Source organism: Phaseolus vulgaris, chromosome 7 (assembly GCF_051622355.1).
Source record: "Phaseolus vulgaris cultivar YP4 chromosome 7, ASM5162235v1, whole genome shotgun sequence".
In the NCBI taxonomy this organism is placed as follows: domain Eukaryota; kingdom Viridiplantae; phylum Streptophyta; class Magnoliopsida; order Fabales; family Fabaceae; genus Phaseolus; species Phaseolus vulgaris.
The window spans coordinates 46,582,432-46,607,077 of NC_143504.1; the positions used below are offsets into that span (position 1 = coordinate 46,582,432).

Sequence of the window (24,646 nt, forward strand, 5' to 3'; positions counted from 1 at the left end):
TTTTAAATCAACAAACAATAAATAAATATAAAAGGAATACAAATGGGTGTTCCAACCTTTATACATGAAAGATAGCGAACAAAATTTCTAAGCACCCTACAGTAAAAACAAACCTGTCAAAACAAAGCAAAAATATCTGTTACCCTCATAAAATAGAGCCATGCAAAACAACAAAACGCTAAACGACTTCACATCAAAGGATAATTTTGCCTCTCAAACAAAAAAACCAAAAACCAAAGCATGAAAAAGAAACAAAACGCAAACTTGTCGTACCAAGCAAATGGAATAGAACACAAATCCTTTACCAAGACACCCAAGCTATTTTCCACCCCTCCGAACCCCATCCACACAAGAAATTTCTCATTATTTTTTCCAACTCCTTCATAACTGACACCAGCATGTAGAAATAGGAGATATAAAACAATGGGATTGAAGTAAGAACATATTTAACAAGACAAACTCTCCCTGTCATTGACAAAAAATTCCCTTTCCATTTCCCCAAACTTTTCAATCACCATAACTCAAAAGGCCAATCTCTTAAGATTTCCATCTAGTTTCAAGCCCAAGTAGGTAAAAAAAGTTTTCATGATATCACAATTTAGAACTAACGCGTACCTCAAAAGCTGGTCAGTGCTAATACCTTCCCTCTCACTCTACTCTTAGACTAATTCACTTTAAGCACAAAAGCAAGCCTAAAACATATCAGAGTAGCCTTCACTGCCAACATACTCTGCATATTCATGTTACTGAAAAATAATGTGTCGTCTGCATGTTGCAGCATACTCACTTTAATTTTCCTATCACCAATCTCAATATTGTCCAATAGGCTCTTCTCCTCTGCCTGTTTTACTACTCATGCCAAGCCCTCTGCAACGATGAGAAAGATAAACGATGTCAAAGGATCACCTTGTCTCAAACCCTTATACGAAGAAAACTCAAACGTTGGGTTACCATTCACCAGAACGGAGACCGAAGACGTTTCATTATTAATATGATTAATATATTATTATTATTATTATTATTATTATTATGGTTAAATACATTTTTTGTCCATATACTTTCACTTTTCGTCCATAGTCTATCATTTATACCACATGAGTACTTCTAGTAACGAAATTATTGGAATGGGTCATTGTTAGTTTCTTTTACGTGACAAACATATATCCAGTGTGGACTAGGTTGTTAAAATATTTTATGTTGACTCATCATTGACATGAATATTATAATATTATAATATAGTATATGCTGAAAATTCATTTATTTACGTAAAAAATAAAATATTTGTAACGATCCATATTCCAATAGTTTCCTTAATACAAGTATCAGGAGATCTAAAATTTGCACTAAGGATAAAAACCAATTTCAAATTATAGTACATACACGTCACCACACATTTTAAATATCCATAAATTTTCAGATACATAATTGACAAAAATAATCTAATATCATTTAATCACTTTTAATAATGACAATATGTGCATTAATGTATTTAATATACATAATTATTCCGATATAAAAGAAAATTTGATTAAGAATTAAATAATTAATATTTATTTTTCCATGGAAGTTAGTATAATATTTGTAGTGATTACTAAGATATTTTACAAGTTCAAAGGCATATAGATATTATCTAGTATTCTTGATACTCAATGCTTTTCATTATTTTTTACTTAATTATTCTAAAACTCTTACTGACTTGAACGTCGGATAGTTTTTTATAGGTGGATCACCACTTAACTTTCAATCATCAAGTTTGAAAACCCTTCACAAGAAATCAGTTTGTTCACATAATTGGGTATCCAACTCAGATGAAGGACATCATTATTATGCTTTATTTTGTTATTATATATTAATGTCACTCTAATGTACTTCACTTAGGTTTGAATTATATTTATTTTTGCAAATACATCCTTACCATGTGAATAGACGTTTTTCACTTTTAAGGCAAACATGCAAGTAAAGAACATGGCATATTTCCCGTAGCAATAATCTTATAAAAAATATAGTTAGTTCTTTAAATTTAAATCGTTGTTGTGACTTTAAGGTTGATGAGTGTAGGATATTGGGTGGAATTATTAAATAGTAAAGTGATTGTTGTTGGATGATAAAAAAAGGGAAATGAGTTGGATGATAGAAAACTTGGGTGAGAATTATTAATGGGGCAATTGATTTATTGAAAAGAAAATTTGGAGAGAAATTTGTTGGGTGGTAAGATGATGAGAAGAATTGAAAAGATTTTGGTGGTTGTTGAAATGTTTGTCGACGAAAGCTTGAGAAGAATTGGTGTTGACAATGGTTCTTAATTAGTTGAGGAGGCAATTTAAGATCCAATTATCATGATTTAGATAAGATTTGAAAGAGCCGTTCACACAGTTATTTAAGGCGTGAGGTCTTGAGATTTAGGTCCCTAAGCATTTAAAGTTTTAGTCTATGCCTTTCACTTTTCTACTTATCAACACCCTTCACAACTTTAAAGGACACACCAAATCCTACATATTAAAATGCTAACTAAATTTATTGCGCCGTTTAATTCACTATTATCTTTAAGCTAAATTTCATTCTTCACTTCTTCTTAAACTATTTTTTGTTATTATCATATTTCTCTATTTTCGTTACAAAATAATGCAAAAAGATATTCCTATACTAGTAAGGAGAGAGCTAAGAGAGAATTATTACACGTTCCTCGATATTTATTTGTATAATGTGTTTGGATGATGGATTTGGAGAAGATAATTATTTTATACATAATTTGAAATGTTTTATTATAAAATTGTTTAGATAAGAGTTTAAAACATTAAAATTTGAGAAATTTATAAAAGTAATTTTCTTAATATTGGAAAATTTTAAGTTTTATATAAAAAAAAAAGAAATTAACTCAAATTTATGTAAATTATCTTCTTGTTGTTTCTTTATCTTAGTTTTGATTTAACACTACAAAAAAAAATGGTTTTAACGGAGATTTTTTGGCGGAGGTTAATATAACTCTAGGAAATGATATAATTAACAGAGATCTTTTCAATTTTCGTTAAGTTTCAAAGGTTATTCTAAAACTTCAGCAAAATAACAAAGATTTTTTTTAACTTTTCTTAAATTCCTAAGGTTTATTTTAAAACCTCAGCAAAATAACGGAGATTTTTTTAACCTTCGTTAAATTTCAAAGATTTATTTTAAAACCTCAGCAAAATAACGGAGGTTTTTTAACTTTTGTTAAATTCCAAAGGTTTATTTTAAAACCTCAACAAAATAAGAGAGTTTTTTTTAACCTTCTTTAAACTTCAAGGTTTATTTTAAAACCTTAGCAAAATAACAGAGATTTTTTTTAATATTCGTTAAATTCCAAATGTTTATTTTAAAACCTTGACAAAATAACGAAGACTTTTTTAACTTTCGTTAAATTTCAAAGATTTATTCTAAAACCTCAGCAAAATAACGAAAGTTTTTTTAACCTTTGTTAAATTCTAAAGATTTATTGTAGAACCTCAATAAAACACTCAAGAATTTTCAAACTTCAATAAATAAATATAATTAAATATATTTATAAATAAATAATTAAAAACTACCTAGTTTTAATATATTTTAAACTAAATTCTCTAAAATTTTGAAAGTGTAACTTTACATTACAAAAATGTTTTTTCAAGTTTCAAAAATTTATTTTAAAAAACTCAGCAAAATAATCTTGGATAATAAGTTTTTCAACAACTAATCTTGGATAATAAGTATTTCAACATTATTTGCATAATTTTTATGATTGATGGTAGTTGGTTTATATAATTCATAGTTTTTTTTTGTTACGAGCTCATAATTAAGAAAAACTTGACTTATTTTGTTTTACCTTTTGATGTACATATTTTATATGAAATTTTAGTTTTAGTTATAATTGTTAATATTTAATTCTCATAATTTTGAAATATTTTAAATTAAGGTCTTTATTTTAAAATGCATCTAATAATTAATTCATTGTGAAAATGAGAAATGATAAAGTTAATTTCTCCTTGCAATATGTTCTTGCAATCTTTAGCCAAGAACACATATAACTTTAAAGCCCACATCTGATAGATAATGAAATTATTTAGGATATATAAAATAGTGATAAACACTAATTGTTGTCGAGTTAGGTAATAATGCCTTGTGACCCAAGTTGGGGTAGTAAGGTGATGGAAGAAGCAATTTTGGAGTAAGAAGAAAATAATGTCTTATTTATTGTTTTTTCTCCTTAGATATAATAAACAAAAGTATGGTTGAATTGTGATTTCTTGCTAGGATTGCTGCAGACAGTCATTGAGCCTGTGCTTTGAAAAATACTTTTCCTTAGCTTTAAAAAAATATCAGAAAACACACATTCCCCAAAAATGGTGCAGTAGATCAAACTGCAACCCTGGATAAATGATTTAATAGAAATTTTAATTCTGGATAATATAAAAATAAACACCACTAAAACTAATTTTCTAATTTTTCTTGTAATGTAAACATCATCATTTGATTTCAACATGATTTGATCACTATTTTTTTATTATAGAATAGAAATGATAAATAAATTTTTATTTGTATAGTATTCACATGTATCTCAATGCTGACAAAGAATATTGGGATTGAATATATATATATATATATATATTTGAATTGTTTTATAAAATATGAATATATATAAAATGAGAAAATTTAAAATTAAATGAATTTGAATTGTTTTATTTAAATAAATATTTTTAAACCAAAATAATTTAAATTAAATATAATTAAATTTCTTAGAAATAATAAGTTTACATTTACAAACACCACGAAGCTAAACAATATAAACTAAAACTCATAAAAAATAAAAATTTAAATTTAAAATTTTCTACATTTTTATATATTTGTATGGTCTCTCTAATATTTTTTCCAAGTTATATTAATTTTAATATTTTTAAATATATTAAAAATACTTTAAAAATTCAATCAAATAATATTTAATGTCTAACAAAAACAAAATAAATATATACTATATTTCAATAAAGTAAATAATATATAAAAATTTAAATAAATAAAAATTTATATAAAATATTAATAATTTTGATTTTAAAAGTACGAGATCTCCATTAAAAAACATCATAAATAAATAGGGACAAATGAGTCTCATTTATAATATTATAAGTTGTCAGAGTAGACAAATAAGACCAATACAAATTGTGGTATTAAAAGAATTGACTTATTGAATTTAAATAAAAAAACTAAATAACAGATAAACTCGACTTTACCATTCTTAATCAAAATCTATATAACCTACTAACCCATACAATACAAAAAACAATAAAAAATTCGGACTCTAAAACTTTATATAGAATCATAAACTTTTAATAAACAAATTTCGTTTTCAATTTGTTTACTTTCGGTTTTTTTATTTTTGGCTACACTTTAATTCTGTCTTACACACGGTTACAACAACTAATCAAAATGTTTTATTGACAGCACACAATTCCATGTTGGTGGTCGATACAGTCACACACACTTGATTTTTTAAAAATAAATAAATGGTATATATACAATTATATTTAAATTGATCATTCTAATTGGAATTTACATGTATTAAAATTTATAAATTAATGAAAACTTTTAACTAATAATTAGAAAAATAAAAGACAAAAAAAGTTAGAAAAAAAAAAGTGCTGCCTAAAAAAAAATATGAATGATGAACACAATATATAATACACAGAAAAATCCATGGTATGATAACAAAACACAAATCCCAAAAAGCAGTGGCTGCCAGAAACACAAATCATGAAACTCATGTCTCTAATCATCTTTCTTCTATGCAAAAACAGGTGCAGAAAACATAAACATAGAACTAACACATAAAGGGGCGAAGGGGGAAGCAACAGTGACAGTGAACTAGCCAATGAAGGAGAAAGAGAATAGGGAGGGAAAACGGCAGAAAATTCGCAAGAGGCATGGTTTTTAAATATTTTTATTATTTATTTTGACAGTTAAAAACTGTAGTTATATGAATAATGAATGAAAATTATGTCAACCGATATTTTTTAATAATTAATAACGTTAGAGTTTTTATGCTCTGTTAATTTTAAACTAAGAAAAAAGAATGAAAACTTCATTGATATTATTGCCTGAAATAATGAAATGTTTTACAGTTAACCTCTACTACTGTGGACACAAATAAAAACAAATCTGTCTGTCCCCAGAAACCAAAACATAATGAGCGCGTGAACTCATAAAAATGATAGCAAAAGAAAACAAAACATGAGATTTTGGCCACATATGACAATGATGTGTTGTTGTGTTTAAGAAGCTCCATGCATTCAAAATTATAAGATTCTTTTGGCAACTTATGTTTTGTATTGTAGCTACCTTATTCCTTAACTTGTTTATTTATTAATAAAAGGGTAGCATGCTGCATGCTTAGAACAACACATGATCCGATTCTCACACTAGCATCACAATGGATTTTTTTTAGTAATATGGAAACACATCAAAATTATCTTATTCTAATTTCAATTACAACATAAGAGCATCTATAGCGACAATATTTTCCTCTCCAACATATCTACTTGGAAAACATTCAGGTTAAATCGCAAACTTTGTTTTTATGTTTGGTTGGAGAATATAAGTGGGTGCAAACTTCAATTATGAGCTAGTTTTGTAAAGTTGAATTATATTTAAAATTCACTTATTAATATGGTATATCCTAGCATTAGTTTGTTGAGTTTATTAGGTCACCTGCCATCAAATCCCTCTCAAATCGTCTATAAATATATGCTCTCATGCATGAGTTAAAATTTTCGACATGAGGAGGTGTATTGAAGATCACATTGACGAGAGATAAGAAGATTTCATAGTATATAACTGGGTGCAAACATCGCCTTATAAGTTCAAATTTTATAATGTTAAGTTAGGCTTAAAGTCTCATAATATATATAATGGATGCAATGTCACTTTATAATTCGATTTTGTAAAATTGAGTTAGACTTAAATCAATTTCTTAATATTTATAATGAGTAGCTATTCTGATAAGTTTAATTTGTATTATGCTTCAAATAAGAATATTGGGTACAAAAGATTTCCTATTGACATAACTTTGTCTAATAAAAACTAAGAAACTAATTTGAAATACACTTATAACTATGCTTAATCATAAATTGCAAACATGTGTTTCTTTAGGATTTTTTTTTTCATTTGTTGGAGATCCCACATCGATTAGAGATGATGACAATTCATTGTATATAAGTGAGTGCAAACCTCATCTCATGAGTTGATTTTATGGGATTGAGTTAAGCTTAAAGTCCACTTCGTAATATGGGATTATAAACATTTTATAGTCTTCCAAAAGGCTCATTAAGTGTAACACCTAATTCATACATCAAGGATTCATGGTAAGGATCTTTCTTAAACATAGGTTTTCATACTTAAATGTACCATCAAACAATAACTCATACTGTTATAGCCAAGAAGGATGTCTCTTAACTAAAGCATTTAGTTGAGGTCGGTTAAACAACGAGATGATCATGGTATCATTGCGAGCTTCATGAATTGGCTCCAAGAAAATGAGGGGGCTCCACCTGCAGAAGATACTCCGACGTCAAGTCAGTAAGAACACAAAATTTAGAGTATATAGTGAGTATAGTGTAAAATATGAGTTTAAAATTACTCCTTGTGTATTGTTGTTATCCCATATTCTTTCCCTTATATGTAGTAGTGCTCTCCCATCTTCTTGTTGTACCTAGTCTTGTTTTGAGTTATATTTCCAAATTAATTACAATTCCTCATATACAATCAATCTCCATAGTTAGCGCTCTCCCATTTTTATGAGAAATAAATGGGATAATATTTTTCATTAACGTCAGAGATCGGCATTAAGACCGTGTTGAACTCAGCCCATGACCTCACACATACATTACCCCAAATGTATGACATCAATTTCATACAATTTTCATCATTCATACATAATACATATCATTTAATCACATAACATTTAAAATTTCATAACATTCAAGAACATTTCCAACATCAAAAACAATATTTAACTTTCAACTATCAAAATCTAATATTTATACATGTCCACACAACATAAAATCAAACAATTTTATCAAATAACATCCCTGCAAGAGAAATTGAAACTTGGAACCACATCTCCTCCACATTCAGGCCTTTTAGCCTATGGTACTATTGAAAGTTAAAGTTAGTTTCTCTTTCCTTAATTGTTTGCTTTCCAAGCAACCTCTAGAATTTTAATCATTTGGATAAGCTTTAAGATATAAGGGTCTAAACCCTAAATCCTATAACAAAAATTCACTATATAGTAGAATAAGTTTGAGATGATTATTTTTCTCAACTAATCCATTAAGATTATGACTAATCTAAAAAAAAATACAGAATAAAAAATCTTTAGAGAAAAATAAATTTACTTTATTTGAGGAATATCCATGAGTGTTTACGAGTGTCAAAAACTATAAATAATATAAATAATAGGTACCATAGATAAACTATTTCAAATTTTTTATTCATACAGATAACATTTTTTTAATGAAATTAATGAAATAAACAGTGATCATACTCTCGGAAACATAATATACATAATTTTGTTTAGTGTTATTGTCATTTATTTAAATCTTGGTTTTTGAAAAATATGTTAAAACAGATAAATGTAAATATAATAACAATTGATAAATATTAATAGTAATAATAATAACAATAACGTTTTTCCTGGTTTTTGTAACGTTTATCAATATTTTCAAAAAATTTATGAATTATTATAAAATTTAACTATAAAAAATTATTTTATATTTAACAGTGAAATACTTAAATATAAATATTAATATTAATATGGCATTAATCCTATTAATATATAATTTTTATTTGTTAAGTATGATAAATAATAAATGTAGTGCATGATATATATTAAAAAAATATCACTACTTTAATATTAATTACTAAAAAACTGTAATAATTCAATTTTATAAAATTAACTTATCTGATAAAATTTGTATTTTATTTATATGTTATGAAATATTTTTATATTTAATTTTTAACAATAAAAAAAATAAACTACCATACACAATATAATTATACAAAATTACAAATCTTCTATAATTGTAATTATAATAAAAATCACAATCAATTCCTTAAAGAATCCAATTCATCTTATCAGCATCAAAACAATCAAATATTATCATTTTAACATCTCTATACCACATTATATACATTTCAATTATTTATACACAATTCAAAAAATGGATACTAATAAATTTGTAGTTATAATTTTAAAGTCAAATTAAGTTAATTTTATTGATGAATTCATGTTTATTTTTATTTATTAGCAAAAACTTTGTTCAATACTAAATATTGTGGGGATAAAGAGGGATATTCACAACTTGTATACACATACTATTCTAACACACTCAAAAAAGTATTAAACACAATTATACACTTAAAATAACCACATCCTTCTTCCTATAAGAATATACAATATGTTTATTATGTTTATAGAAATGATGTTTATTAAACACATTACTTCTTTTATGCATCTATGTATAATTATATACTGTACTTAAAAACAAACACATATAATTAATTGTTAATTATTTATTAACATTATTTTTGAAAATATGTTTTTATTTAATTTTCATTAATAATATCAAGTTTTAGGGAATGGTACTTTAAAATAGATCGTTTTTTACTCACAATTAGTAAAATTAAATTATATTAAATGAATTCTTAGTTAGAGTAATATTAATTATTTTTTAAATTTAAATTTTAAGAAAGTATCACTTTAAATCTATACCAATATATAAAAATATACATCATCATTTGGTAATCTCCTTTAGTATTATTTTTTATTTGAACACTTTTACTCTTTAATAAATAAAAAATAAGTTATTTATTTAATAAAATAAATAATTCAATAAGTTTCTTTTATTTCAAAATAATTAAATATTTTTTATTTATTTAAAAATAACAATTATATAATTTTTAATACAATTTTTACAAAATTAATATATATAAGTATACATTAATATTATTATTATTTTTTTTAATTAGTTATTCATAAAAATAATATAAATTATAAATTATAAAATTATAAAAATTATAAAAATATAAAAATATAAAAATTATATATATAATAATGTAATAAAAATGTAAATACTCCTTTATCTAATTTTGCCACCAGAAAGAATTGAAATTGGAGAATGTACCTTGTATGAAGTCAAATTTGGTCCTAAAATTTAAAAATATAGTAACGTATTTCAAATAAAAAGTTGACTTTGGAATTAAGTAATGTGTTTATTAATGTATTAATTGCAAAGTTATTTATTGTAAAACATTAATTACATTACTTATTACTTATAATATCTATTAGGTTTAATAAATATAACATCTTCAATAAATGATTTACTTTATAGGATTTATAAATGTTACCGACTATATTATTAAGAAACACAACCGGACCGGAGAAAGTAGATTATTTAAGGTTTGAACTTTACAGATGGAAGAAACATAATTGGATTACTTCAAGTCTTAAAAAAGAAAATTTTGAAAAAATATAAAATGTTTTGTGTACCTGTATTACTAATATTATATATTAATTATATTAATAAGTATAACTGTAGAGTTTAAATATAATATATGTTTAATAAATGTTTTGATTTATTAGAAACAGTTAATTGGTGTGTAGTATAGGTTTCATTTGAAGTGTGTATATGGAGAGGGAGAGAGAGAGGGTGGTATCCAATGTCTTTGACACGTGTGAGTGAGGTTGGAGTTTACCTTCACACGCTTCTCCACGCCCCCCACTTGCCCGCGCAGAGGGTGAGGATCCTGTGTCAGCGTTCGGTATTTGAAAGTTCAAAAACAAACCCCACTCACTTCTCATCCCTCTCTCACTGTCGCCCTCACCCACACGCACACTCTCTCTCTCTCTTCTCCCTCTTCCTCCTTCAACGCCTGTAACGTAACGGATCTCCATTAATACTATCTCTTGCTCTCTCTCTTCATTACATTTTTTCTCTATTTCTATCTCCACTTCTCCGTTCCTTTCCGTCACTCTTTTCTCTCTTTTTTCCTGTGCCTTTTCCTTTTCCAATTTTCAACCCTGCTCGGGATCGTAGGGTTTTCAGTTCTCCAACCTTCTCCGTCCGCATTCCTTCTTCGTTCATGATTCTTCATGGAGAAATTCCGGAACTCCAAGCACCAGCCTCCTCTTCCTCAAGGTCATTCTCTCTTTCAGGCAAAATCTCAGTTAAACTGCTTCCTTCATTCTCAGAGTTTCTGAATTTCCTGCTTGTGCCTCTTGTTGCTGATTTGATTTCTCAGGAAAAAATGTTTCTCTTTTTTGCTTTTTTTTTATTAATTTGGATTTCGGATTTCGGATTTTACATTTTTCTTGTTTTATTATTCTCGACATTTTTTAATCTATTTTGAATTTTTAGACTTTTATCAGTAAGGAGTATATATATATTTTTTTATATTATTTACTATTGAGAATCAGTCCTCTGAGACAATAATTTAACCTATTAGTCCACTAGAGATAAATGTTTAACAGTGTGAAACTAGGGGAATCTCTAAGAAATAACAACTAGTCCTTTTCTCTCACCAGTGGAGTCTGCTACATGGTAAAAATAATGATTATAAGGACCGGAATTAATGCTGCTTTCGGATTATTTTTTTACCTGCCTTATAACTTTTTCGGCGGTGTAGTCGGCATGATTTGGTTTGTTTTCATAATGATTTTCCGCGGTGTGATGTTTTGTGATCACACATTACTGTGTCTGGTCTGGTCATTGATGGTTTTCAAAAAATGGTCTATTTGTTTTTTGCTATGTTTTTATTTGCCTTATGTTTAACTTGAGCGGGATGGGGGTATGTTCTTTCACTGTTATTCTCTCAGTGGTTTCTTTAGTTTGTGATAAGCTGTTCATGTTTTATAACCAATTTCCTGGTTGCTTCCTTGTCTTGATTCTAGTAATTACAAATTTATATTATTTTTTTTATATTGGTTATATTTAATTAACTTTTTTTGTATTTGATCCTGAACCCTTCATTTGATGCTAATGTTGTCTTTCAGCTCCGGGGAACAAACAGGTTCATAGACAGCGACTACCACCGAATCTGTCACCTGATTCTTGTTCAGAAGGTGGTGTGGTTGCAGACAAGGATTCGGTAAGCGAGCTTTTCGTTTTGTTTTTGTTTTTGGCCATGATCTACTTAGAAACATCTACGAATTAATGAAGAAACGTGCCAAAATCGGTGGTGGGGTTGCATTTAGTTCTCTGTATGTGGTTGTTTGTATAAAAGGAAAAGAAAGCATTGACAGTAAATGCGCTTAATTTTGCAGTTCTCTTTCAAATTTGGGTGGAGATCTTCAAAACAACTGCTTGGAACTCCGATTAAGAAGTTATTAGACGAAGAGATGTCACCCAAATCTGACACAAAAAGAAGATCCCCTGGAGTCATTGCCAGATTGATGGGTCTTGATGGACTGCCATTTCAGCAGCCTATTAGTAAGCAACATAAGGGGTTGTCTGAAAACCAGAAGACACCACAATTACAGAAAACACGTGGCAAAGGAGTGCCATATGATGGTGGATCATCTAGGAGAGGCTTAAGGGATCAGCAAGAATTTAAGGATGTATTTGAGGTCTCGGAAATTCCAAAGGTAGAGAGCAGTAGATATCCATCACCGGGGTGTGTAGACTTGAAGGCCAATGATGCTGAGATGTCATTCATTGAACAGAAGTTCATGGATGCCAAACGCCTTGCAACTCATCAAGATTTACAGTCTTCAAAGGACTTCCGAGACACACTTGAGGTTTTGGATTCCAACAAGGATCTCCTGCTGAAATACTTTAAGCGGCCAGATTCTTTGTTTAAAAAGCATCTAAATGATCTTCAAGCTGATCCTGTCAAATCACATTATGGTGATGTAGAAACTATGGATATTGAGAAGTATGAACATGAACATGACTTAAGTTGGAGGTCAGATAGGGAGAAAACTGGGTTGAACTACAATAGATCTCATGAAAATCATCTTGATGGTTATCCTTGTCATTTTGACAAAAGACATGTGATGCATAGTTCACCAAGATCATCAAAGCTTCAATTTCAGGGCAGACATGAACAAGATGCAGTCCCCACAAAGATTGTCCTCCTGAAACCCAATCTTGGAAAAGTTCAGAATGGTACCAGAATTGTATCATCACCATGTTCTCACAATTTTCTGTCAGGCCGTGAAAAGGACACTGAACTGTGTCAAGTGACAAATATGCCCGAAAGTGCAAGGTCTTGGAGGCAAGATTCTTTTGAATCTAGAGAAATTGCAAAGGAAATCACTAGGCAAATGAGAAATAGTCTTAACAATAGCGGCATGATGCTTTCAACTTCTAGAATTGCAGGATATGCTGGGGATGATAGTTCATGTAGTTTTTCTGGTAATGAATCTCCTGACGTGTCTGGGGAAATAACTGCAATTTTGGGAAATTCGTTTGACTTAAACAACCGTACTAGGCGATCTTCCCGTTCTGGTGAATCTTCTGTCAGTAAAGAGGCAAAGAAGAGATTATCAGAGAGGTGGAAAATGACACACAAGTCTCAAGAGCTGCAAGGCATCAGTAGGAGCAGCACGCTGGCAGAAATGCTTGCTATCCCTGACAAAGAATTGAAGGCTGCAAATTTTGCCGGCATGGCTACTGGGGAAGGTTTCCGTGATAAGTTTACTCCCAATAGTGAACCTGCTAAATGGGTTGAACCATTGGGTATCAGTAGCAGGGATGGTTGGAAGGATGGCTGCATTGGCAGTTTGTCAAGGTCAAAATCTCTTCCTTCTTCCTCCACTGCCTTTGGAAGTCCTAGAAGATTCTTGCGCACTGAAGCACTTCGTGCTGATCGATATATGGTGCCAAAGGAAGCCCATAAACGCGAGAGAAGAGCAGCAAAGAATTTTGATCATAGACATGGTAATAACAGAAACTCAAGATCTGGTCACAAGAAGTCTTGGTCTTTGCATTCGTCAAAGCTAGAAGTTGATGAGTTTTGTGCTGACTCGCATACAGTTCAGAATAAAATGAATATCATTCTTGAAGATTCGTCCAAGCTTGAAGTTCCAAGTGCAGTTGCTGATGAGGACATGGAGGTGACAAATGGAAAAGTTGAGTCTTCTGAACCTTTGAATAAGGTGCTTCCTGAATTATCTTCTCATGTTTTGATAGAAGGTGATGGTGGCGCGGTTGACAAAGACAATTCAATACAGCAGGTTAAGTTTCTAATATTTTCAATTGGTATATTGTTAATGCTGTGGTCATTAGTTAATTTTACTAAACAATATACTTGCGGTATCCATTTAGATCAATGATTTGGTTCTTGCTATTTTTAGTTCTTTCCCAGAGATTTTTATTTGATCTTTTGAACTTTGTGTTATTCAAATAAAATAAAATATGTAAATGTTTTAGAAAATAGAAATTGTTAATGTATAACTGAATTAATTTTCTTGCTACTAAGTAATATTTTACAGAACTGTTTAGATGCAGTAGTAGATACATTCCAAAAGAGGACAGTTCTATTTTCTCATAACCCAATATACGGGCCTGTAATTAATGAATTGCATAAAATTTCCAAGTTTCATTATGTTTTTTCTTGATATGTTGTAATATTTCAGGATCTATCAGCTGCGTCGACTGGTGTAACAGTCAACCATGAAACACCTGTTCCTGGACTTGAATCTTCTTGCTGTAAAGATGCTGATCAACCCAGCCCTGTCTCCATCCTAGAGCCTGCTTTTACAGATGATCTGTCTTCTTGTTCTGAATGTTTTGAAAGTCTCAATGCTGATCTACAAGGTAACTGAACCATTTATTATTACTATTGTGCATGTCAATTTTGGGTCTTTAGAAGGATTTATTATTTAACAATTACCTTCGTGTGTATTTTTGGAAAGAAATGCAGTGTGATTTTTTTTTCGGTTGAGTTTCGGTGTGATAGCATCCTTGGTTTCCTCTAATGGAATTTGCTCTTTAATGAATTGAAGCTAGACTTGATTGACTAATTATAGGACTGCATCGTGATCCAATAGTTTCTGTTACAATAATAGTTCTAACCGTGGTAATAGAGCCTGCATAAATAATACCTCACCAATAGGCTCTAGTATGCTTAACAATCTCTTGCGAATGTTTTTTGTGATATTTGTTATTTGAATTGAATAGTAAGACACGATAAATCATTATCATAAACGAGTATGTTGCTTAACTGTTGAAATGCTATTTCAAGGTTTGAGATTTGGACTAATTCCTTTCTCTTTTAATTGTTGATAGGGCTGCGAATGCAACTCCAGTTGCTGAAGTTGGAATCTGAAGATTATGTGGAGGGACCCATGACAGTAAGTGATGAAGATGGTGAGGAAGTATCTCCTGGAATGTTAGCAGCAGACAAAGGATTGTGTCTAAGAACTGAAGATAGCTGGGAATGTTCCTACATTATTGATGTCTTGTCCGAATCTGGCATTGATGGAGTTCATCTGGATACAATTTTGGAAGTTTGGCATTCCCTAGAATGCCCTGTGAGTCTTTCGGTGTTTGATGAACTTGAAGAAAGGTATAGTGATGGGACAGCTTGTTCAAGGTCTCAAAGGAGATTACTTTTTGACAATATAAATATAGGAATTCTGAAGATCAGTGAGCAATTCTCTTTCTCTAGATCAGCAATCAGAAATGCCATTGGTTCTAATTTGACCAAAACGGGGTTCCGAGATGGGCTTCTGAGGATGCTAGTGGACGAAGGAAAAGTAAGGGATGGTGGTCAGGGGAATGTGGTGGTTGGGGAATCTGAGTGGATGGACCTGAAAGTTTACATTGATACAATAGCCAGGGAAGTTGAGAGATCGTTGTTAGATGATTTAGTGGCAGAGATAATCGGTATCTAGAAATTTGGTACCCGAGATCATAGTATTTCTTCTTTCCATAGTTTCTTTCCTAGTAATGTAAATCTAATAGGACAATGCTAATTTCATCAAAGGATGAATAAATGGATCATAATCTTTCGGCCATTTTATTAGTTTAGATAAAATTTCACTTAGTTTCTTTTTCTTTCTTTTACCTTTTATAACTCTTTTAATTTATATAGTAATGTAATGTTGTATATCGTTTATTTTAACCATATATAGATTAAGAAATGTCAAAATAATGTCTAGAAAAGAAAGGAATGTCAAGTATAATTTCATAAAAAATTTAAGGTAGTAGAATGATATTAATTTGTACCAATAACTTTTTCTCATAAGGCATCTCTCTTTTGTGCAATTCATTTATTTATTTTAAATTTCTATGTGTGTGATTTTTATTTCTCTTTCTCTTTAACTATTCAAGCTTCTGCATATACGTTTCAAAGTTACTTTACGATTATGGTTTTTGCGATTGTCATGCAAGTTCTGATTAAATTTTACAAGTCATTTCTTTGACTATTGTATTTCTTTTAACTATACAAATTATTGATAATTTTTTCAACAGTATTCATCCATTTGATTGAATTTAGCTGAAATTTGATTTAAAATCAAAACTAACGTTGTGTCTGGATGAGTTAATTTGTTGAAGATGAATTGCACAACTTGGTAAAGAATAATTGCATGAAAAGAAAGGGAAAGGAATTAGATGAAGGTGAGAAATTTATCCCTTTGTCTCTATATATAGAAGGTGAATCACGTTATGTATATGAGTCATCTTATTACTGATTTATATTATGTATATGAGTGATCTTATTCTAGATTTATATGTTGAATTAATGTAGAGCGAAGTGTATATGTATCCTTGATAAGGCATAATTGATATAACTGATTATGTAAGGAATCATTATCAGTTATAGAGTTAAGGCATTATGTGAGGAAAAAAATTCAAACATATATTTTTATTTAGACACAATGGTTTTTTTTAATTATAATTTTTAAAATTAAAATAACCACTATTGTTTGTCAATTAAACAATACTTAAAATTTCAACTCACATCATACATGGAGTGCTTGTTGACTTCAGTGTTCTGTGAAAATTAAAAGTTTTGTTTGAACTGTTAACCTCACATTACCATTTTAGCCTCAACAATAAAGATTACTACTACCTACGTTGTTGTGTTGACTTTGATTTTCTTTTAAAAATAGGTAGGCGAAACTTTAAATTATTTTTAAACTTTTATCTCATAAATGCACATCTTTCTCAAATGTAATTATCCATAAATTTCGTTATCTTGTAATAACATCTAAACTTTTAATATTATTTAATTAATTTTTTTTGAATGATTAAACTCTTTTGTCAATAGTCTTTTTGTTGAAATCATTTTATTAGAATATTTTTTTATAAAAAACAATAAGTCTTAAGCATTAATTAAAATAAGTTTTTTTTAAATAATAAATTTTAGACACATTTATTTTAAATAAAGACAAAAAAATATTTTGATAAATCAATAAATTATACAATTAAATTTTATTTATTTTTTAATCAATTATATCAACTATAAATTTTTCTCATTTCCTTCTCTTTTAATTCTCACCGTCCTCCAAACAAAACAAAGCCTAAATTGAATAGACGCTTTGTTTAGAAGTATGTAAAGTTGATGAGTCCTATAAAATTGTTCTATTGATTGAATTCGATATTTGATAACCAAATCAAAATTGGTGTTACTTACTTTTGTTTGCAAATCAAAATCTCCATTGAATCAAACACAGCTCTCTTACTAGAATCCTCAGGAATTTCTCTTTTTTATAAGCACTCTACTTAAGAATTTTAGTTACCCTCTCAAACTTACAAAATTTGAATCTAAGTAGCATGACAAAATATTTAAATAATTTAGGAAAAATGAGTTCATTGATGTAAAAGTAAAAGCAGATATGGATGAAGATGAGAAGTAGAGATAAATGTAGGCATGGTTAGTGAATGAAAGTGACAGATGGCGACTGAACACATGCAAATAGGGTGTGAATAAAAGGCATATGGACCTTCTTACCTTTAGGTTTTTTAGGACAACCCTCCCATTTGTGGTCCACTCAAATCCTCACCTCGATCTTATCACTCACAATACACCGGTTCAACTTTTTGTTTTCATAATTCTTGTTACCTAAATTTCTCTTACATTGCTTACACATCCTACAAAATGAAAACATTGAAAAGTCATTTACAAACTTATTATACATAATAATATAAGATATTAATAACTCACCCTAATAAAATTGAGATTTATACTTATTTCTATTTTATTTGTATATTTCAAAATGTTTTTATTTAAAATTAATGTGTAATTTTTAACACATTTTTCATGTTAATATTTTTCAATTTGTGTATGAGACTATTGTTGAGTGTGAAGCCAAGACTAATTGTACTGAGCTGACCAGACACCATGTTTTAGTGAGTGAGCTTAATTATTGTGTCCCCTCTATAATCTATATTTAAGAGATCGTTGTGTTTGTAATAAAATTGTAACAAACATAATGAAAACTTAATTAATTGCCCGTCATGGATGTAGGTTGCAGATTGGCGACCGAACTATATTAAATTCTGTATTGTTTATTTTCTGCAATTGATTCGTGATTGTGTGTTGCTTCCGCATGCGTTTTTTTTCCATCAACTATATATTTATAGGTGATTCAATAGTGAGTGATCCAATAAACCTAATAAACTTTCGTTAAAAATAGACTCTAAATAACTTTTGTACCATTAAGAAGTGTATTTTAAGTATAATCGAACTTTAAAAAATGACTCATAAGATAAAGTTTACAATTACTTATATATTATAAAATATTTTTTTAGTCGATATGAAGATTTTAATATAAGGAAAAAAATATAAAAGATACTAAAATAATAAATTGAGTAAAAAAAAATTATATAAAAAATATTTTTAGATGAAAATATCAAAATGAATGCTTATCTTTTTATGGAAAGTTGGTGGAAAAAAGAGTATATGTTTTTGTGATTAGTCTATGTCGAAAGAAGAATTATGTAAGTGTTGATTGATAGTGATTGCATAAAAATGTCTATACCTAAAGTTACAAATTATAAGTTTTTATGGAAAAGTGATAAGCGAGTATGCAATTATGTATTATATCATGTGTCAGGATAGTTTCACACTATTTTTTTTTCTCACATTCAAATTCCAACTCTATAAATTATCATTTTATTATAATATTTTATTATAAAAAATAGTTGTTAAATTGATGCAAATGAAATATAGAGTGTTAAACAAATATTTTCCTATGTTTAATGTAGGTTGGTATAAAAATTAAATTGTCAACAACACTCGTGTAGATTTTCTATATATAAGATTTTTATTAGTTGAAATTAAGGGTGATAAAATTTTCCTTCTGACTGAGGAAATGCTTAGAGTTGAAAAATAACAACTAGAATTTTGGAAATAATATTTTAAAATTTATGGTTTTCTTTGTAATCTTTTCTTTTTCTTTTAGGTAATATTTTGGTGTTTACTCTTTTTTATTGTCTATATTTCTTTGTTATTTATCTCTCTCGCAGCCATTTCATTTTCTGATAATTTATTTTATCTTACTTTTATTTATTTATTTGTTATGACTTTACTCTTTACTTTGTTTACTTTCCAAATTTCCATTTTTTACTTTTCAAGTTTTACCGTACTTGCCCATTTCTGGATAGTCTTCTTATTTATAAACCCTTTTATTCAAACAACATTTGAAAACTAATTAAATATATAAAAACATATTAAACACACAATTGATTTTATATACAAATATGACTCCAAAGATTTTACTTCTTTTAAAGTAATGAGTGAATTTATGTTTTCATGTTTATTAAGAATCCAACATGTTTATTCAATTTGGTTGGTGCCGATAAAAAAAAATCAATTTGGTTTTAAAAATCGATTATGGTGACGCAATGTGGTTGGTAGATGTGAATTTAGTTAAATTATAAGAGTTTTAATGTATTCACACCCTCTTCATCCCCTCATACTAAAACATTAATTAATATATTAAAAATATACACAATTAAGGTTATTTTTATATTAATTTAATTTTTATGATTTATTTATTGTATTCTTAGGAAAAAATGTGACCTAAGATTACATCAAATAAGACATAAGTCTTTTAATCTCTTTGACTCTAGACAAAATGATGTACTTTTAAGGAAGATCGGTCTCTTAATCTCTTATGCTAGTTTTTAAGAGTATATTTTAAGTCTAACTCAATATTACAAATCCAATTAATTATATTAAAATGGTGTATAAGATGTTTTCATCAATCACCACTACATGTAACACTAATAATAGAAATCTAAAATATCATCCAATAACAAAGTAAAGTTAATAATAAGAACAATCATAACATATTATCATTAAACTTTATGCCTACAATTGACAACCTATCAAAGTGTGTTATTGAAAAATACTAAGTGATTTGTAATGAAAGTCATCTCCTTATACTTTAGTTCTACAAAACTCAACAAGTACAATTTGTTTAGTACACGGAAAAAAACAAGGGGAGACCATTGATGATATTGAAAATGGTGATCCTCGTTCATTTACACCAATGATAATGAATAAAGATGACAATGTAGTTGATGATGTACATGCAACCCGTAAAGACCACAGTGAAAGAATTTACATATGAACATTCAACCCACTATGGTAATAAATTTAGAAACATTTTTATAATACAAATTTATAATTTTATGTATTTATTTTATATGATTTTCTTTCTATGCAATTTAACTAATGTTTGTTACCTAATTTTTTAACACGTATATGACTAACTATATAATCCGATCAGACCCCCTTTCGGACGAGCCAACAGAGGACCTACTGGATTGAAATGTCTCTCATTGAGACGTGCTGCTGGTGAGAAGACACCTGTTGACATTGACGTCAACACTGGAGTGGTTACTGGTCCGAATGTTGAGACTTTTAGCAACTATCTTGGAGTTGTTGCTTGTAAGAGACTTTCCATTTTGATTAATTCATGGGATGATGTGTCAGAGGTCGATCAGAACATGCTCTGGGAGGATATTTTGGTAAGCTTTACAGAATATTATCGTTATCATATAATGCTTTTTAATATTAATTGATCAATTTTAATTTGATGATATTATTTTGCAGGCACATTTTTTAAATACCAAATGTGGAACCACTTTGATCAAGATAATATCCAATATCGGAATTAAATTCTGTCATTTTAAGTTAACACTGATGATGAAATATGTTTCTCACAAGTATAAAGGACAAAATTCTTGTTTAGAGTACGCTAATATTGATGAAGAGATATGTCGTCTTTTTGTTCAAAGTCATGAATGTGAAGCGTGGTTGGTAAGTGAAGTTACTTAACTATTTTATTTATATAACATTAATAACTTAATATTATTTAATTCACTTTGTTTATTTCATTTATGACAGGATCGTCGGAAGAAAGCTCAAGACACAACACAAATGAATGTTACCTCGCACTTAATGTCTCGTTCGGGGTATAGAAAGTTTGAGCAATGACTAATGGTGGAAAAAGAGTAATCCAGACAGGGGACTAGGTCTGGGATTGAGACATGGGTCACTAAACCTCCATCATCACCTTCCCGCCACGAAAAATGGAAGATGGCCCGAATTAAAAAGTTAGGTGCATTTAGTTCTAAGCAATCACAGATAGTCTTAGAAAAAATTGTTAAGTTATTTTATCCTCTCTTCCATTTATTTTAAAGCATTAATTATATTAAAAACTTATATGATTTTGATCTCTTGCAGGATTCCTTGGTTGAGCAAAGCTCCCAAGGTAATTTTGTACTTGAAGGTTGTCGCGATATCCTGGTTGAAGAAATTGGACGACCCGAACACTGTGGTCGTGTTTGTGCAACTGGAAAAGGGGTTGGAATTAAACATTATTTCAGAGCTGCACTACGATACTCATACTCCTCCCCCACCTTATAGACCAAAGCATAATTGACGAGTAAGATACGCTAAGAATTAATGGAGGAGATGAGAAAGGAGACTAAACGGGTGTAACTAGAGTTGCGACAAGAGTTCCTATCACAACAAGTTTGCGTTGGCCGCTTGAGGCGCATGTTAGTCCCGCTCCTAAGAGCACAAAGGGGAGTTGTGCAGCTCCTATAACATCGGGGGAGGATATCATTGGCTAAATGAGCCAGTGTGAGCTACTGGTAAAGGGCGACATCTTTTCTCAGGTGGTGGCCATTGGAAAAGTCTATCAAGAGGCCACCATATTACATAACGTTCCTCTCTCCACCGATGTGGTGAAGGTAACGGTGGAAAGAGTACGAGTAACTGATGCTCGTGTTCCACTACATTCAAATGAGGTAACAACTGTGGCCGATGCATTTCTGACACTCGTAGCTTGGCCCAAACACCTCATTCGAATTATACCAGAACCTCCAGTAATAATTCCATTTCATTATATTAATTTATATATTACATCTAATTTAATAAAAATATTCTTTATTTTGTATAAACCTCGTTGGAAACCAAGTCCAAAAAAGAAGCATGAGGTTTCGATTCTCCTATAGCTTCCTTAGCTGTAGCTGCTAGAGAGATTGGTCAAAACCCTATGGACATTCTGTGGAATGATACGTTTTTTTGAAATAAACACTAACATGCCATTGTACATATACATGTCAGATTTGTTAGAATTTGTACTTGGGGGTCAGGAGCTCAATATAAATATAATTCAATTTTTTATGATGTAAGTATCTTTACCTATATTTCAATTTACTTAATTATTATTGATTATGCTTTAATTAATAACTTGTAGGTATTTGCATGGAGTTTCTATCAATGGCGAGAATGAAGATATCTATGGATTTTTAGATCCCTTGTATACTAATCCCACTGGAACAAAGAAATTTGAAACCTAGTCATACATCACTAACACCCTGGAAAAAGAGGGAAAACAAATTTATTTATGCCCTTATATTAATGAGTAAGTTTAATTATAAGTTTTCAATTATTACTATTTCATGTTTTAAATATTTACTAACTCTTTTCATGGATGATATATGGGTCATTGGCAGTTACTTGTCTTATCCACGGTTGATAAGACTGTTGTGTGGTTTTTTTTCCTACACAAGAGGTCATCCACACATATGAAGATTATGATTGATAAGTAAGTACACTACAAACTTAAATTCGTATGTTATTAATTAAGCATCTACTAACACGATTTTTTGTATTAATCAGTTCATGGCGTTTATATAATATCCTCAAAGGTCGATCCAATTCAAATTATCAAAATCTGAAGTGGATGACACTAAAGGTTTGTAATTTTTGTCTTTCTCTTTTCATTGTTTATCAATATTAACTTTTACTTTCTATTGAATTATAGTGTAATAGATAACCGGGAAGCTATGAGTGTGGCTATTACGTTATGCAATGGATGATTACCATTGTATGACTAGACCTTAAGGGTCTGTTTGCTTCAAGGGAAGTACTGTTCACGAGGACGGAAGTGCAGTGATATCCCCTATTTGGATCAAGTGATGTGCGCAGAAGTGTGAGGAAGGATATCCACATGAACAGTGAAAATCATATTCCTCTAATATGCAGAGATTGTTGTGGAAAGACATGTCAGCATTGGTGATTTTCCCAATTTACCCCAGATTTTGTTTTGACATCCTAAAGTGAAGGCAAAGGAAAAATAAACAAGACAAGAAAACAAATAAAAAAAATAAAGATAAAATCATATTACAAAACAAAAATATTAAGTATATTTATAATAAAAATATAATTATAATAAAATATATAATCAATTATGAATAATATATAATTGATTATGCATATAATTTCTATAAATTATTTTTTTAAATATTATTATTATTTATATATTTATATTATTATTATTTAATTTTAAATAAATAAATATATTAATTAATTATTATTTTTAAATATAAGAATAAATTTATAATCTTAATATTTTATTAATTAAAAAAATTAAAATTTCAATCATACTCGTCACATCATTTACAAACTTATTATATTTATGAAAATTTTCTATGTTCAAAGAGTGATAAGAAACTCATGTTTTTTTTAAAATAATTATTCATCGATATTGGAAATAATTTACAAAATTTTAATTAACTCAAATTCACATAAAAATATTTCATATTTAATTATTCAAATATTTTTAAAGACAAGGATAAATTTGTAAACTTACATTTTACACTTTTAAAAAAAAATCAAAAATTTCCTCACAACCATTCCATCATTCACAAACTCCCATAAACTTTCCTCACATATCCACTCTAACATACCCCAATCCAAACAACTTCACTTTCTTCACACTTTCCTCTCATCCTCACACATCCACTCCCTCAAATCCTCACACATCCACTCCCCTATCCAAACACACCCTAAGGGTGTGGGTGAGTGGAAGTGTGAAGAAAGTTGAGGGTGTTTGGATTGGGAGATGTTAAAGTGGATGTGTGAAGAAAGTTTATTGAAAATGTGAATGATGTGATAGTTGTGAGAGTATTTTAATATATTTTGAATAGTGTAAATTGTAAGATTACAAATTTACCCTTGTATATAAATAAATAGGAAAATGAAATATTAATTAGTTTAAAGATATTTAAGTTAATTAAAATAATTAGTATTATATTATTTAATTTCTATTACATTATATATAATAATAAAGTATACTTTTGTCCATGTGTGTAAAAAAATAATAAAAAAATGATTATTA

The 24,646-nt window shown here is 29.0% G+C and overlaps 1 protein-coding gene across 4 annotated transcripts; it reads left to right on the forward strand.

Moving 5' to 3' along the window:
* The first annotated feature begins 10,846 nt into the window (after window positions 1-10,846).
* On the forward strand, window positions 10,847-16,015 carry LOC137829519 (uncharacterized). 4 transcript variants are annotated; one of them, XM_068636330.2, is made up of 5 exons: window positions 10,847-11,192; window positions 12,047-12,141; window positions 12,317-14,230; window positions 14,633-14,813; window positions 15,285-16,015. In XM_068636330.2, the coding sequence occupies exons 1-5, from the start codon at window positions 11,147-11,149 to the stop codon at window positions 15,890-15,892; spliced, it is 2,844 nt and encodes a 947-aa protein (XP_068492431.2). In that variant the 5' UTR covers window positions 10,847-11,146; the 3' UTR covers window positions 15,893-16,015. The 4 variants fall into 4 exon arrangements, with proteins under 4 accessions (XP_068492431.2, XP_068492436.2, XP_068492433.2 ...); XM_068636335.2 differs by having other exon boundaries at window positions 10,854-11,220; XM_068636332.2 differs by lacking the exon at window positions 10,847-11,192 and adding an exon at window positions 11,516-11,594.
* Window positions 16,016-24,646: the final 8,631 nt, after the last annotated feature.